Here is a 15,162-nt window from a genome sequence, read left to right as displayed (position 1 = left end):
GTCTGTGTGGAGTGAAAATGGATTTTTACAGAACCTGGAAAATTTTAGATTCACAATCCTTCAGGTTTGTTTTGTTTGTTTGTTTGTTTATTTGTAGCAAGGAAGCACAGAATAGATGTTTTGTCTCACATGCATTACAGTTTCTGTATTTAAAAAATTATTATTAGGCTTATTGGTTACAACAGGGCATAAAATACCACTTCCAAATATGCACCACTACATTCTATAGGTATAATTATAATGCCATCACCAGTGGCCCAATTTCATAATTTCTCTGTGCCCCCAAAGGGGATTTTGTATAACTGAAAGATTTGTCAGACTGTGGTCTCAACTTGATGCTTTCCATAGGGTCTGTTTTATCAGTGTATAAATCTAACATTTATTTGCCTTCTTTATTTGCTAGTATGTGTCCACTAATTTCAGCCCCTTTCCCCAAGAGCGGCAAATACAAAGGAAGCTCCTAAGGCTTCCATTAACCAACCCTGTGTTGGGCGAGCCCATCTAACAAAGTTAGCTTTTCAGTGGTGTTTCATCAACAGTCTGGGGATTGGGACTGAAGAAAGCATCGTTTCCTCAAGTGTTGAAAAGACCAACTTGTACAGGACCAATGCTTTGTTTCTTCCTTGCCCAGGAAGCTTTCCACTGCCCCTCTCGCCACCTGCCCAGTTCTGCTCAGCACCAGCTTGGCATCTAACCTAAGGCTGTGAATTTAAGTCAGGAGCTCCACCACCTCAAGCTGTGGGTGCCCCTACCCTGTCTCCTGTGGGCAGTGGTGGCCTCGGAAGGGGCTGCTTACCACTGTCTGCCCATGCATCCAGCAAATATGGAGAGTTGGGCTATACTTAAATGTATGCCCACCTGTGCAGCTTTTTCTTACTATTTTGTTCAGACGATCTTTTCTTCGTAATAATGGCTCTGGTATATTGAACTTGGCCAGCAGAGCCCCAGGATGTCTCTCAGTCCTTCTCTCTCTCTCTTTATTAGGGAACCTTACATTTCAGTGGCTAGTAGAAGGGTATCCTTCCAGTGTGTACAACTCGAGAGGGTACTGTAATAGTTGACTCAGGAGTGGGTAAATAAAGGATTTGGCTTTTTGGGGTAAATGCACAAGTGAGTGGTTGACCAAATTCTGTGCTTTGACAAGGGTGAGTGTTGAGGATGGACGTGTGAATGGGTGCCCGCCACTAGACTCATGGCGCCCTGTCTTGTAGGGGCACTTCTGATACCAAGCAATTGCCTCTATTGCTCCACAAATCTCTGCAAACACATCTCATCGCACTGATCCATCCGTCAGTGTGTACCGCCCCTCCCATCCTATACCTAGATTAGCCTCCTTGGACGTTCTTTCTAGGAACCACTCCTTGACTTCAAGTCTCTGCAAAGTTCGCCTGTAAGTCCTCTATAAGCATTCATGTGTAGGTCTATACAGCTTTATGAATAGCTTCTCTCTATGTATGCAATAGGTAGGTAAGTAAGTAGGCAAGTAAGGTAGGTAGATAGGAAGGTGGTGAGGGAGAGGGAGGGATGGAGAGAGAGAGAGAGAGAGAGAGAGAGAGAGAGAGAGAGAGAGATGAATTAAGTAACCTGCTTTTGCCTGAGCCTGTTTCTTAGGATACTTGAAACAAATTTTCAGGACCCTAAATTTAATGCATACTTTTTAAGTTGATTGAATGATAGCACATTTAACTGCCCACCTAATTCTAGCTCAGAGTTTACATGTATTCAAAAATTGCCACGTATCAATAACATTCATTCATTCATTCAAAATATTTAATGAGTGCCATATGTGACCGGAACAAGAGAGGAAGGCATGGTCTTGGCCCTCGAGGAGCTGCAGCCTGGCGGGCGGGGGAGGGGGGGGACAGGTAGAGGAATAATTACGGTCCCATTAGATAAGTGCTATAATGGGGGCAGGCTTATTTATAAACCATGAAAGATCAAGTCCAGCAAGAGAATTAAGGGTTTACCAGAGCCAGGCTCCTAAATGTCAGTAGACCCAGTCATGGCATATATTTCATGGTTTGGATTGACAAGTAGAAATCTGGAAACAACTATGCTGATTTAGCCAGCAGCGGAGGATTTGTAAATAAAGTCCGTGGCTCGCTCTGATTTTTTGATTTTTGAGTGGTAGCCTTTCTTAGTGGAGACATGGACCTGAAGTAGATGAAGCCTGACTCTTTTGACTTCTCAGTAATCTCAGTCTTTTCTTTTGAGTCCAGGAAACAATAACAAACACAGCCTTTAGTACAGAACAGTTTCATCTTCAGAAGAAATAAAATTACAAATGAAATACCTTTCAAGCTCGTGTAACTTGACCATTCTTAATACCTTAAACTGTTCAGTAAGTTCAGCGTGGAAATATGGAAAAGAAACACATGGGAAATAATCCTGGAATATCAAATATACAGATTTTGATTGAAACATGTTCTCAGGACAGGTAGGGAGAGGATGGGAATTTCGGGGGAATCAGAGGGGGCTTTGTCTTGGGCCTGTTCCCTTCTGTGAGGAATGAGACTGGACTTTGTCTCACCACATATAGGTGCACTGTGGGCGATTTTTGTGAAAGCACTTTGTAAACTGTAAAGCGTTTTACCAATGTAAGGCGGGATTATTATCATTATTTTAAAATGCTACCTTATCGCCTGGAAAAGTTAACATGCCTCCAGAGAGTAACTCTAGCAATGAAAAACGTCTAGTTTTTATAGTTTTTATAATATCTCTGCCCTAATTATGCAAGGAATCCTTTCAGAGCAATGCTGGTGGATTTTAAGGTTCAGTTCTGAAATTTTGTGTAATTTAAAATAGAGTGTTATATTGTTGTTTTCCCCCTCTGTTTAGCAGACCACAAATACATCCCTTTGATTTTTATTTACTCATAGCCTGAGATTATTATAAAGCTGTTTCTCATTAAAATTATAAAAACACTGTGCTTTCATAAGGATTCCAAATTTTAGGGATCTAGTTGTTTATGAGTCTTAGATTGTCCAAAAAGCAACATCTTTGTGCTGACAGTGGATAAGGCCTATGTTTTTCAGCGTTGATAAATGTGAGCAAAACAACTGTGAGAATTACTCCAGCATTTCAAAATTACATCCCAAATGATCCAAGCTTGGAATGCTTTTCCTGAAAAATTTGTGCGTAAATACATACATTCATTAAATTATAAATCTAAGATATAAACTTGTAAGATATCATCCAGTTGAAATCTCCCATTTTGCAGATAATAAAACCAAGGCTTAGAGAGCCTCAGTTATTTGCCTGAAGTCATTCAACTAGGTAATGGCAGAGTCAGAACCTGAATTCAGATCTCTGGACGTCCACTGCAGTGGCTTTCCTACCATGCTGACAGGTAGAAGTTCAAGTACTTTTACAAAAAGTGGTACTGAAGTTGACATGTTCTCTGTAATTTTACCTTTGGCAATATTAAGATCATGTCTATTTTTTTTCCCCTTAAAATGACATCTATATTTAAATACCTGTGCTGGAGATTATGTGAGGCATATAGAGTAAGAAACGCTGAGAGCCTCTTTTGGGCTCCTCATTTGAATTTGAGCATGCAAATTAATTCCGAAAGCAAACGAGAATGGGCAGCTAGGTGGCTACATTCTTTTTTTTTTTAAGATAGCTGAATGTAGAGTAGATTTTAAAACACTACATTTATTGTCCATGTCTTGAAGTATCCCCAAACCCCATTCTTCTTGAAGGTGTTGAGTCTTTCTGAAGGTTCAGACTTGATCAGCCGTGAAACTGTGACCTAATGTAAACTTGCCAAGAAATAGTATAATAATATCCTTGCCCTGAGGGTAAAACACTCAACTCTAGGTTTTTCTCTTTTATCCTTGCTCAGACTACAGTCATATTTCTTTGTTAGTATTTCCTCTTTGCATTGTGGTACAATTGACGTTGATAGATAGTATGGAGAAACTGAATTCGAAAAGAAAAAAAGAAAAGGGGGAGAAAAAAAAAAAGCTCTTACCCTGTTGGCTCAAAAATAATGTGTGTGGAGAGCTCTCTAGCTGGCCTCTCCATTCGTTTTCTTCCTTGAGCTGCAGCTGCTGACAGCAGACACACTGAGCTATCATTTGGCCACATTTGGCTCATGTAAATTGTGATAAACAGTGAGCCTATAATATTTATTTTAAAGATTCATTCGGTGAAGGTAAGCATTCTTGACTTGTGTATACATGCTAGGAAGTGGGAAGCTGCAGATGGAAAGATCAGCTCTTAATTTCATGCCACACAATTAATACAGCTGCTTGATGCTCTCTTCCCCACAGGTGCAGGGGTGTTGGGACCCTTTGAAGAAGTGTGTAGCTAATAGCCCCATATATAATTCAGAAGACGTCTTCGATGGAAGACCCCCGGGGGATAAATGGACTGTCTGTAAGTAAACAGAATGTCAGTCTTAAGGAAAGAGTTATTACTTTGAAAATCGTAATTACTATTTTTGTTGTAACCTGAGTGTCTAGAAATTCCTCACGAGCTCTGTACCAATTTTTAATGATTTTAAAACTTATGAATTAAGTAGTACACTATTTCCTCAGCCTAGCCCACTTGATATCTTTTTTCGAGGTATCAGTTATCAAAAGTAGAGTTCCAGAGGGCAAAGCCAACCCTTACTATTACTTAAATACACCAACACGCATCACATAATTTTGAGACTTAACATTTTTCTTTGCCTCAGGGAACAAATACATTTTGTCTCATAAAACTTGAAATGAATATCTAAGTTTGGATTGTTTTATATGCATTTGTTTTATGAATACATGTGTGTATGTGTGTATATCTTTCAACTGTGTGTTTAGAATGACAGTTTCACAGTTTGATGAACTTTAGAATGGGCTTTCAATGAAGGAGAGCCTTGGGTCTCTTAGGTTTTATTTCGTTTGTTTATTTTGTGAGCAGAAGAAAAAAGATTTAGAAATTTTCCCCAGGTTCCTATCAGGAAGAGAGAAGTCTCTTTTGGCTCATAAACAGATATTGCCAGTTAGAGGTAATCTTATAAATAACCTTTGGGTGAGTCAGAACTTGAATAAGTCCGTGGATATTAATTTTCAAACAGAATGTTTCAGTGTGTGAGAGCCTCCATAGCAGTATTTGGGGTGGCCTATGTGACTTTGCCCTTTAAGTCCTCTGATCATGATGTTCGTATACCTGTGGTTTCATAGCTCGGCTTTGTTCACAGTAGAATTATTACAAAACCGAAGTGTGATCTTTAGTAATGCTGTTGTGGTTCCTGTAAATGTGTGTTTTACAAGACCTATTGGTGCTGTGCAATAAGTAGGAACTGCTAATGGACACGGATTTTAATAACAAAGGGTCAAGTGCTATCAAGGTACTTTTGCAGTCATACTGGAGGCAATTACGGAGTGTGTTTTATGGATCTCCTCAATCATCTTGTGAGGTAATTCACACAGAGCCCTTCCAGATCATTCTGTATGATGTAGCTTTTACCCTGAACAAGAAAAGCACCCTTAACCCATTTAATTTGTTTGTTTGTTCTTTCAAGCTCCTGTGATGGGCCAGGGATATTCGATTTTATTATTATGTTAAAAATACTTTTGTAGTGGCTGTAAAATAAATGAAAAATAAACTCTCTAATAATGGATTCCTTACTGCCCTCTTTGATGTAACTTTGCTCCTTACATTGATGGAAGTTGTTGTGTGGAGGAGTCCCAACAGATTTAGCAATGTCTGCAAATAAATGCCGATAATATTTATTTTGCTATTTTATATTATGCAAATTTTAATTTAAGGATTCAGAAATTAAGATTTGAGACTGAAATAGAAAAATAGGTAAAGAATGTAATGATTCATTTTTTTGTTTTGCCTATCTAAGAAAAAGATGGGTTTAGTGGGCATCTCATCACATATCGTTTTGAGTTTTTTTGTTTTGTTTTTTAATCACATGAGGAGTAAAGCAGTTTTGGTCTTGAGAGCTACTTGGCCTCAACGTCACATGGTTCTTTCTCTCCTGGATAGACGTGTATGTGACAAGATGGGAGAGGAGGCAGTGAAGCCCCTTCACTTCTTTCTTTTAGGCCAGGACCCCTGGGCTGGACAGGAGGCTAACAAGAGTGTCACCAGTGTTCTTTTAGCCCCATGACAGCTGGGGAGCCCAGAGCGGCTCTGTGGGAGGGGCCAAGAGGAGCTCCCCTGGCATTGCAGTGGGCAGTGAGGTGGCATAGTGCAGGGGCCCCTTAAACATGTTCACTCGTAATCTTGGTGCTGTTACGCTTTGTGAGATTTGAAGCTAAAAGGTTTGAGGTGGCTCGTGACACTTGAGGGAAGAAAAATTATTGATTATTTGAACATCAAAAAGCACGATGTGCCTGTAATGTAGCCTGGTGACCCTAGCAGCACTTGGGCGCTGTGTCTATCATGTGACAAGGGACCATGGGCAGAGAGGAAGTAGTTTCTCATTTGGATCCTAAGTAGACACAGCACTGGACAAAGGTGTTAAACCAAATTCTACGTTTTTTTATTCTGGAATGTTCCACATGTGTGGTTTTTCTACATCTAGGAAGAAGTAGCTCATGTGATTTTGTAAGTTTTTGCCCACTTTTCAATTCATCTCATGTGGACAGAAGGAGAGGAGGAGGTTTGTGGACCTTCATGTCATTTCTGTCGTAATTCTGGCCCTCCTCTGTTGCCTGTCGCGGAGTCCCCATATGGATGAGCACAGATAGGTCCACTCCCTCTCACGGTGGTTGGCCCTTTCTGAGATAAACAACTTGAAACACAAACATTAAAGCGCCAAGAGATAGCTGAATCTTTCATTTTCTTTAGTGTATGAGGATTTTTAGAAGGAAATCAGGTCAAGATAAGAAAAGCACCTCTTAGCTCCTTGACAAAGAAGTGAATTTAAAAAATAAATCACCGTATTTTTCCTTGAGGCTGTAAGGCCTGCAGTTAAAACAAAAAAAACCCACCATGTAAAAAAGTAAACCTTGAGCCTGAATTAGATAGACAGCCTAGTATCTTGAAAACTACATTTTAGATTCAGAGTCGGAAGACCTCGTTTTAACTTTTACTGGCTTGTATGACCTGGGGTAGATTTCCAGGCATCAGTGTCTTTAACTGTAATGCAGAGTTGATAATATTTACCTTTTTCCTCATTTAAAGTTATAATTTTGTAGGTCAAGTGGAGTCATGTATTTTAAAGTTCTTCGGAGACTGAAAAGTACAATATAACTCTAAAGTACTTTAATTGGAAATATCTGTAGATAAAAATATGCTCATGGATAAAAAGATCTGGTTACTTGCAAGTCTACAAGAAAATTTTAAAATGCAACGTGTATTATACCTGTGTCAGGTATTCTATGCACCAGCACTACTCATGTTTGGTTGTGATGTTGTCAGCTGTGGAGAAATGGGGTCTCCAGAGACTCTAAAAGGAGCATGCTATTGTAAATGGTAGACAGTTAATTCACCTTTAATGGGAAAATGTTAGGTGATGCTATTCAGGAGCTTTGGGGGATAATTATATTTAGGGCTCCATTGTATTCTTACAACCACGCCTCTTATGTCTCCTTTAAATTATGGTTCATTTGAAATGCTAACAACAGCAGCTGTGCTGAGGTGCTGGGTTTTGTAAGAAAACCGGTAGCTAAAATATGTCTGTACCTTATTCCTGTGCTTGGAGATTCAAAAAAAGAAAGGTGACTTTTAACCAAAGCAGGAGAATTAAATATGTATTTTATCAATAGGGAGAAGCACACTATTCAGCACAAGTTTCTAAAAGTACCATATTTGCCGGCGTATAAGATGATTTTTTGGCCCTGAAAAATATGCCTCCAAGTGGGGGGTCGTCTTATACGCCAGGTACACTTCAGATAGACTGCCCATAGTGCTTGCCCCGTGCCATAGTGGCCTCCCGATGCCCGCCCACTTCATTCCACATACCGTTCAGGCATCAGCAGCGCTCTGGGTGTATGCTCGGCTGTTATGCGATTTTGCTGTTATGCGATTTTACCACACTCGCAAAATCGCACACAGCCGACCATACACCCAGTATGATAGCGCAAAATCGCGAATCGCGATACCATACTGGGTGTATGCTCGGCTGTGTGCGATTTTGCGAGTGTGGTAAATTCGGGTTACCGTATATTTCTTTACATATGCATTGAAGATTCGCGATTTTGCGCTATCATGGTGCCTGTTAGAATGTTGAAGAGCTCGCACTTGCGCACTAGTGAGGTCCCAGGGAGATGCTGATGCAAGGGTGGACCAGACTGCTATAGTGACAGGGCGGGCAAACAGGGAGCAGGGACCAATCAAATCAGGCTTTGTATACAGCCAACAGCCAACCACAATACTGCACCATTGTACAGTACAGCATAGAAAATGTCGACCAGTCAAACCCCTATCATCCCTATCATGGCACCAGCCAAAAGAAAGAAGTATGATGCAAATTTTAAACTGAAAGTTATAAACTTTGCTAAGGAAAATAATAATTGTGCTGCTGCAAGACAATATGGAGTAACAGAAAAGATGGTTCGGGACTGGAAATCAAATGAGAAAGCATTAAAGAGTATGCCAAGGGGTAAGTGTGCATTAAGAAGAGGCACCCCACACTGGCCAGAACTCGAAAAACATGTAGCAGACATGGTGGCTCAACATCGCCAAAACGGTTATGTGGTGGCACGAAATACAATACGCTTGTTTGCACTTCAGTGGGTCAAATCAAATCTGATATTGTTTTACCTTTTATTTGGTGTGTGGAAGGTGTGTGGAAGAGGGGGTAGTCTTATACGGCGAGTATATAACAAACTCTGTATTTTGAGTGGAAATGTTAGGGGGTCGTCTTATACGCCCAGTCATCTTATACGCCGGCAAATATGGTAGTTATACAGGTCTGATACTTATATAAGTCAAATTAACTGGGAAATTATCAATTCAATCAGGATTTCTTTTTTTTTTCAGCTTTACCATGAACGAGATGTTTTATATAAATGATATTTATAATTTTTTTTCAAGCAGCAGCATCTTATTGGAAGCCTGTATTAGTGTCTTCAGGCTGCTGTAACAGAGTACCGTAAGGGGGGCAGGGGTGAAAGGGGGGATTAAATTAACAGACATTTATTGTCTGAGTTCTGGAGGCTGGCAGTTTAAAATCAAGGCAGGGGAATCCTTCCTTGCTTGTTCTTAGCTTCTGGAGGTCTGATAACAGTCCTGGCCATTCCTTGAGTCACCGCCGTAGCCGTTCGCTCTCTGCCGGCGTTGTCACATGGCCTTTCCCCTCTCATGTCTGTCTCTCCTCCTCTTATAAGGACACTAGTTATATTGGATTAAGGTGCAACCTACTGACCTCAGCTTAACTAGAAAATATCTGCAAGGACTATTTCCAAATAAGCTCATGTCCATAGATACTGGGGATCAGGACGCCAACTGTCAATCTTTTTTGGGAGGATACAATTCAACCCATAACAAAGCCTAAGGAGAATGTGAGGCGTAAAACCTCACCTATTTGCCTGCCCATCCCACTGCCCTACTTGGTTGCAAGTAGTGGAACTCACGATGAGCTGGCTTAAGCAAAGAAGAGGAAAGTCTTAAGAAAAAAGATAGAGAATTCAGACAGTTTTCTTTCCATTTTTCCTCTGTACATTATTTTTTTTTTCAGTTTTTTCTTTGTAGACTGGCTTTCCCCACTCTCCTTGCACAGTGCTGGCTGCCTACCATAGTTTACATATTACAGGGCCATCTACCATGTGGAAAGACGTCCTGCATGGGTGGTGATGCTGTGGCTGATGCAGGAGCTGCAGCAGAAACAGGGCAGTTCCCAGAGAAGGGGCAGGGCAGACCACCCAATAGGTGCCACTATGACCCTTCAAATAGCCCGAGGTCCTCAGGTTGTGCTCACAGAGGCAGCGGTTTGAAACCACAGCTCTAGTCCTGCCTCATTATCTAACAGATGGGGAGATTAAGTCCTTGATATGCCATCACTTAGATTCTCATCATTTTGATGGGGAATATCTGATAGCAGATATACAGAGGGTGCCAAAAAAATGTATACGTATTTTAAGAAAGGGAAAAACTGAATTAAAATTATGCTGATGGTAACCACTTTGAGCACCTCTTGTAATTGCTGAAGTCAAACATGACTTGTATTCATTTTTTGTTACTGGTATGTATTGAATATTACAATTTTAATACAGATTTTTCCTTTCTTAAAATACGTATACATTTTTTGACACCCTCTGTATATAATTCTTTTTTGCTAATTTGTCACAAATCAATTATAAGCTGGATCTCTGATATACTAGTTTTTCTTCTCTGCCTTGACCTGTTTGAAAGCAGCAATGCTTTGCATTTTCAGTCCTAGGCAATAGTGCCAGGAGCAGGGGCTAACCTGTGTGTGGTGGATACACAGCTGATAATAGACGCTCACTTAAAAATGGGAAGGCTGGTGAGTATAGTGAAGCAAACCCAGACTTGGAACCAGAATTCTTGGTTTTGAGTCACCGCTTACTAACTAGGGGACCTTGGGAAGGTGATTTCAACTTTTGAGCCTCCATTTTGTTTTTATAAATAGAGATAACAAGACCTGTATTCCTGGGTCACGGTGAAGAAATAAGATATCATATGCCAAAGTGCTTTGCAGACTGTGAAGCAGTCTCTACAGCCACTGGTGCCAAGCCCGGTGTGGCATCTTTTCAGGCAGGGCAGAGCATTTCGAGTCAGACATATCTGCTTCAGTCTTTGCTCTGCACTTGGACCATTTTTAAATCTTTGTCAGCCTCAGGTCTTCCTCATTTGTAAAGTGGGGGTAATCATACCCTCTTTGAATGACTGTCGGATTAAAAATAACACACGAAGAACGTCTAGTGAACAAGAGTGCAGTTTCTGGAGCCTGGCTCCTCAGTCTCGGATTGGAGCTGTGATACTGCTAGCTGCAGGACACTGGGCACCTCTGTGTGTCTCCCTTGGGCCATTTTTCTCATCTGTAAATGGGATGATGGTAGTAACGTACATCACGGGGGTTGGTGTGATGATTGAGATTAGATATGGGATAGTGCTTTGAATGGTGCCTGACACAGATAAGAGCTGCCCTATCATTTGCTGCTGTGCCTAATATCATCATGAACACACCAGGCACACATACAGTACGTGCTTACAAAACACCGTCATTACTAGTTAAAATTGACTTGACTGGGGGATCAGGTACTGGCTCTTAATTTAGTTTTAATGGGTGTACATTCACAGAGTTAAGAGGAGATTATGACTGGGGGTGTCTACCATGCTGGAAGGAATTAGGCATAATTGTGCCTTTGAACAGGAAAAACTGGTTTGGGTGCCTTGAAAGAGCCCATGTTGGAAAGTGATGGGAGAGCTTGGAGGAGAATGGCTGGCCAGGTTCACACTGGGCACCAAGTCGTATTAGTGGTGAGGTATTTTAGGTAAAGAATAAAACCTAAACAGGAAAATTGTTCCAGAACCAGGACAGTGACTTGTTTATATTTCCAGGGCCAAACCCAATGTCAAGGTCTTTATCTGCTCTCAGTCAACATTTGTTTATCTGAACTGGCCGGCATCTGTGTCCTGGCACAGCTCACTTGGTCCATATGCGCTCAACACATGGAGTGTGACAAGGATGAACATCGCTTGTGGCAGATGCTAGAAAGAAAGGAAAGAGGGTCTCTCACCATTAAGACTCATGACCCGTGGCTTGCCTCTGATCTGGAACCCTTAATGTGCAGGGGTCTCTGAGCTCACGTCACTGTGGGGGTTCAGAACCTGGGAAATATAACCAGGTAGCAATGGTGGCATGTGGATCTCTCTTTCTGAGTAAAATGCACAGACTTTGGAACTTCATTTTTTTTGAGGGGGTGGGGGGAGTGTGGGTGCGAATAGGAAGGGTAGCTTACATCCTTAAAAGAATACAGAAAGCACTTTTCTGGTTTGCAGGAGTGATGGTAATCACCAGAAGTGTGAGCTAGAATACGACAGCCATTTCAATATAACGATAACATAATAAACTTTTTTTCTGTAAAGGACCAGATAGCAAATATTTTAGGGTTTCTTCGTAGAAGGTCTCTATGGTGTGTTCTCAGCTCCACAGTTGTGGCATGAAAGCTGGCATAGAGGAGCCCCAGGAGGGGGCAGATGAAGTGTAGATAAACCGAGGGCCCCCGCCGTGGTTCTCTTGGCAGCACTGGAGGATTGGTGTGCAACGGCGCTTCCTCCCGTTTCAGGGTTTCTCGCTTTGTTCCTATCGGTCCAGCGCCATCATCTTGGATTTGACTTATTTCCTCCCTCCGGGCCTCATTTTCTTCATTTTTAAAATGAAGAAATCGGTCTAACAAAGCATGATTCTATTAGTGTCCATATTGTACTGGATAATCAAAGTTAATAAAGTTTATGCATCACAAAATAAATACATGTGGTAGTCCCCAAGGGATGATCAAGAGGACCCATCATGGAAGCCGAGCATCTTTGGGCACCAAGTGCCCAGTTTGATGATCCAATCCCACAGTTCTAGGATTGCATTCGAACCCCAGTATGACACATCTCCACATTTCTCAGGTCTCCTGATCTTTCTCTTTTGCAACCTTCTTCATCCCTCAGTCACTGAATATTACTATTTGTAGAACCCATAGTATATCTTTACATTGATGCTAATATAATGATAAGGGTCTCTGATGCCCACATTCCTATACATGTATAATTTTATTTGTATAGAATGTTCCTGTGATTGATTTTAAAAGATGCTTGGACGATAATTAAAAAAAAACAACACGTCTACTTTTGTATCCCATTCTAGACTCAGTTGTGATTTTAAAATATCTTCACACAAACTCTTTAATCCTCCTCCCTTTAAGAGATGGAACCACTTGATGGTGAACTCTTCCCTTTGGGTGTAGCCTGGACTTAGTGACTCCCTTGTAATCAGCAAAAAAAAAAGAACAGAAATGATGGTATGTCACTGTGGATACCAGGTCATAAAAAGCTGCTGTGCCTTCCTCCTCGCTGTCTCTTGAATCACTCATTCTGGGGGAAGCCAGCTGCCATGTTGGGAGGACACTCAGGCAGTCTTGTCGGAGAGACCCAGGTGGCCAGAAGGCTTTTTCTCCATCCATGAGAGGGAGCCTTCTTGCAATTGAATCCTTCTACCCCTGTCCGGACTTCAGATGATGCCGCCCCAGCAGACAGCCAAGGTCCATCCTTGTGAGGACCCCTTATATCTCATACCACCTACCTAAACTGCTCCCAGATTTCTGACCCTGAAAAAGTATGTGAGATAATAAATGAGTGTTATTTTAAGATGCTAAGTTTTGGGGTGATTTGTTACACAGCAATAGATGACTAATACAGTGATACTGTTGACCTTTTTTTTGCATTAAAATTATCTTTGCTCAGTCTTTTTGGACAAAAGAAGCGAAGCTTGATAATTAATATGACTAATTGTATAAATAAATATTACATATGCTATAGTAGTAGGGCTATATAGACATATGTAATTATATAAATATAATTCATTTTCCCTGTTGCATTCCATGTAGAACCAACCACAAGGTGTTTTTTTCTCCCTTTTGCACACTGAGTTCATTCAGATGCCAAGTTATCTTTATCTGCCCCTCCCCCCCAAAATAGAACTCTTTCTTCTTCACGCAATAATTGCTTTGAACTGCTAATCAGCATGTATTCTATAGTATACTGTCCACATTTATTGACACATCTCCATGCACTCCAGAGTGTAAGCTGTTTGAGGGCAGAGAGCATGAGACAGGGATTATTACTGCCCTCCTTCTGACACGCAGCCCTCTCTATTTTGCACGTCGTGGATGCGAAAAATGTTGTGGTTGAATGAATGGATGGGTAAGTACAGTTGCCTGGAGCGGTAGTCTTGTAAACAGAGAGAAATCTCTGCGCGTGCTCGTTTGGCAGCTTTCACTCTACATGGCTCCAGGGAACCAAGCACCTTTGGACAGACACCAGAGTCTGGCTCCGAGCTTTTCTTGTTCCACCAGGTTTCAGGAAGGTCGAGGTATGCTGAAAACAAATACCACTGCCCCGAAACCCTATTAATTGGGCAGCCATTAATGGAAAATTTCTGATAATTTGAGCAGAGGATGAGGTTCAGTTTTATGTATCCTTTTGTGAAAATAGGATCTCCAAAGAAAATAATATAGATTAATTTTACCCATGTATGCAACTATATGAAAGCAGATAGGCAAAATAAGCTGACAGGCATATACCAAACCTTCATGTGCTTTTTGCAAATAAATCTTATTCATTGAAGAAAAATTTCCAAACTGCTCTACTAGGTTAAACTAGATTAATTAATGGTTATGTTTCAAAGGAATTCTTGAAATTTTTAAAAACGGTCTCCCAAATTCAAATTTAACATAGACTAACATTCTTTTAATTTTTAAAATTTTGATTCATACAATACTATGAATGTGTGTTCCCATCTCACATTAATAAAGCAGGAACTGAGCTTGTGTTCTTACCAGTTTAAGTGAGTGGAGCCTCCTGAGGGTACCGGAGTGGGCCTGGGCTTTGTGGGCATGGAGGGCTTTGCTGGAGGCTGGACCGAGCGGCTGCCAGTGTGCGTGCCAATCTCTGATCATCTCTGAGCCAGTGTCTCATCTCTGAAATGGGGATAAGACTCAGTCTTGTGTATCTCCAAATCGTTGTGAGGACCAAAAGGAAAACATGAGTGCCTTTATTAAGCGACACAGAAATATACATACATATGTTATATGTTTGTCAAGAGTACATGTTAAAAAATAACAAATGCCTATGTGTTTTTCCAGCTGGTGTTAAAAAAAAAAAAACACCACAAAAAAAACTTTGTATGTCCTCTTTCGCAGTTTTCCTCTTCTTTTTGTGAAGGAAAGGGAAATAATTATTTTTAAAAACTATTGATTTTATTTCATGCTTTTTATTTTGAAATACGGTGTGCATAATGCCAGGGGGTATAAGAGAGAATTGGCGTTGGGCTGTACAAAGAATGAAGTGAATGACTGTTTATTCACTTGTTCTTATTTTTACTAAAATCATGTATAAAACAAAATTCTTTTTAGGGGTCCTTAAATGTATGGTAATCAATTTTGATGACTAGAAACTCTCAAATTTTTGTTATATCAAAAATCATTTGACAAATATATAGTAATGCTGATTTCTTTCTTTAATGAGGCTGTTGTATTTCTTTTTTTT

The 15,162-nt window shown here is 40.6% G+C and overlaps 1 protein-coding gene across 1 annotated transcript in view; it reads left to right on the top strand.

Moving 5' to 3' along the window:
• LOC109383290 (eyes absent homolog 1-like) overlaps positions 1 to 15,162 on the top strand; it is a gene marked incomplete at its 3' end in the record, with an annotated part of 255,798 nt that overhangs the window by 6,672 nt on the left and 233,964 nt on the right. Inside the window, exon 2 of the mRNA XM_019643588.1 lies at positions 4,278 to 4,383. Coding sequence (XP_019499133.1) covers positions 4,351 to 4,383 — 33 coding nt within the window. The remainder of the gene's footprint in view (positions 1 to 4,277; positions 4,384 to 15,162) is intronic.

Source organism: Hipposideros armiger, unplaced genomic scaffold (assembly GCF_001890085.2).
Source record: "Hipposideros armiger isolate ML-2016 unplaced genomic scaffold, ASM189008v1 scaffold_80, whole genome shotgun sequence".
Taxonomy (NCBI): Eukaryota; Metazoa; Chordata; class Mammalia; order Chiroptera; family Hipposideridae; genus Hipposideros; species Hipposideros armiger.
The sequence above is the reverse complement of the archived record's forward strand: the minus strand, read 5'-3'. Positions and strand labels throughout refer to the sequence as shown.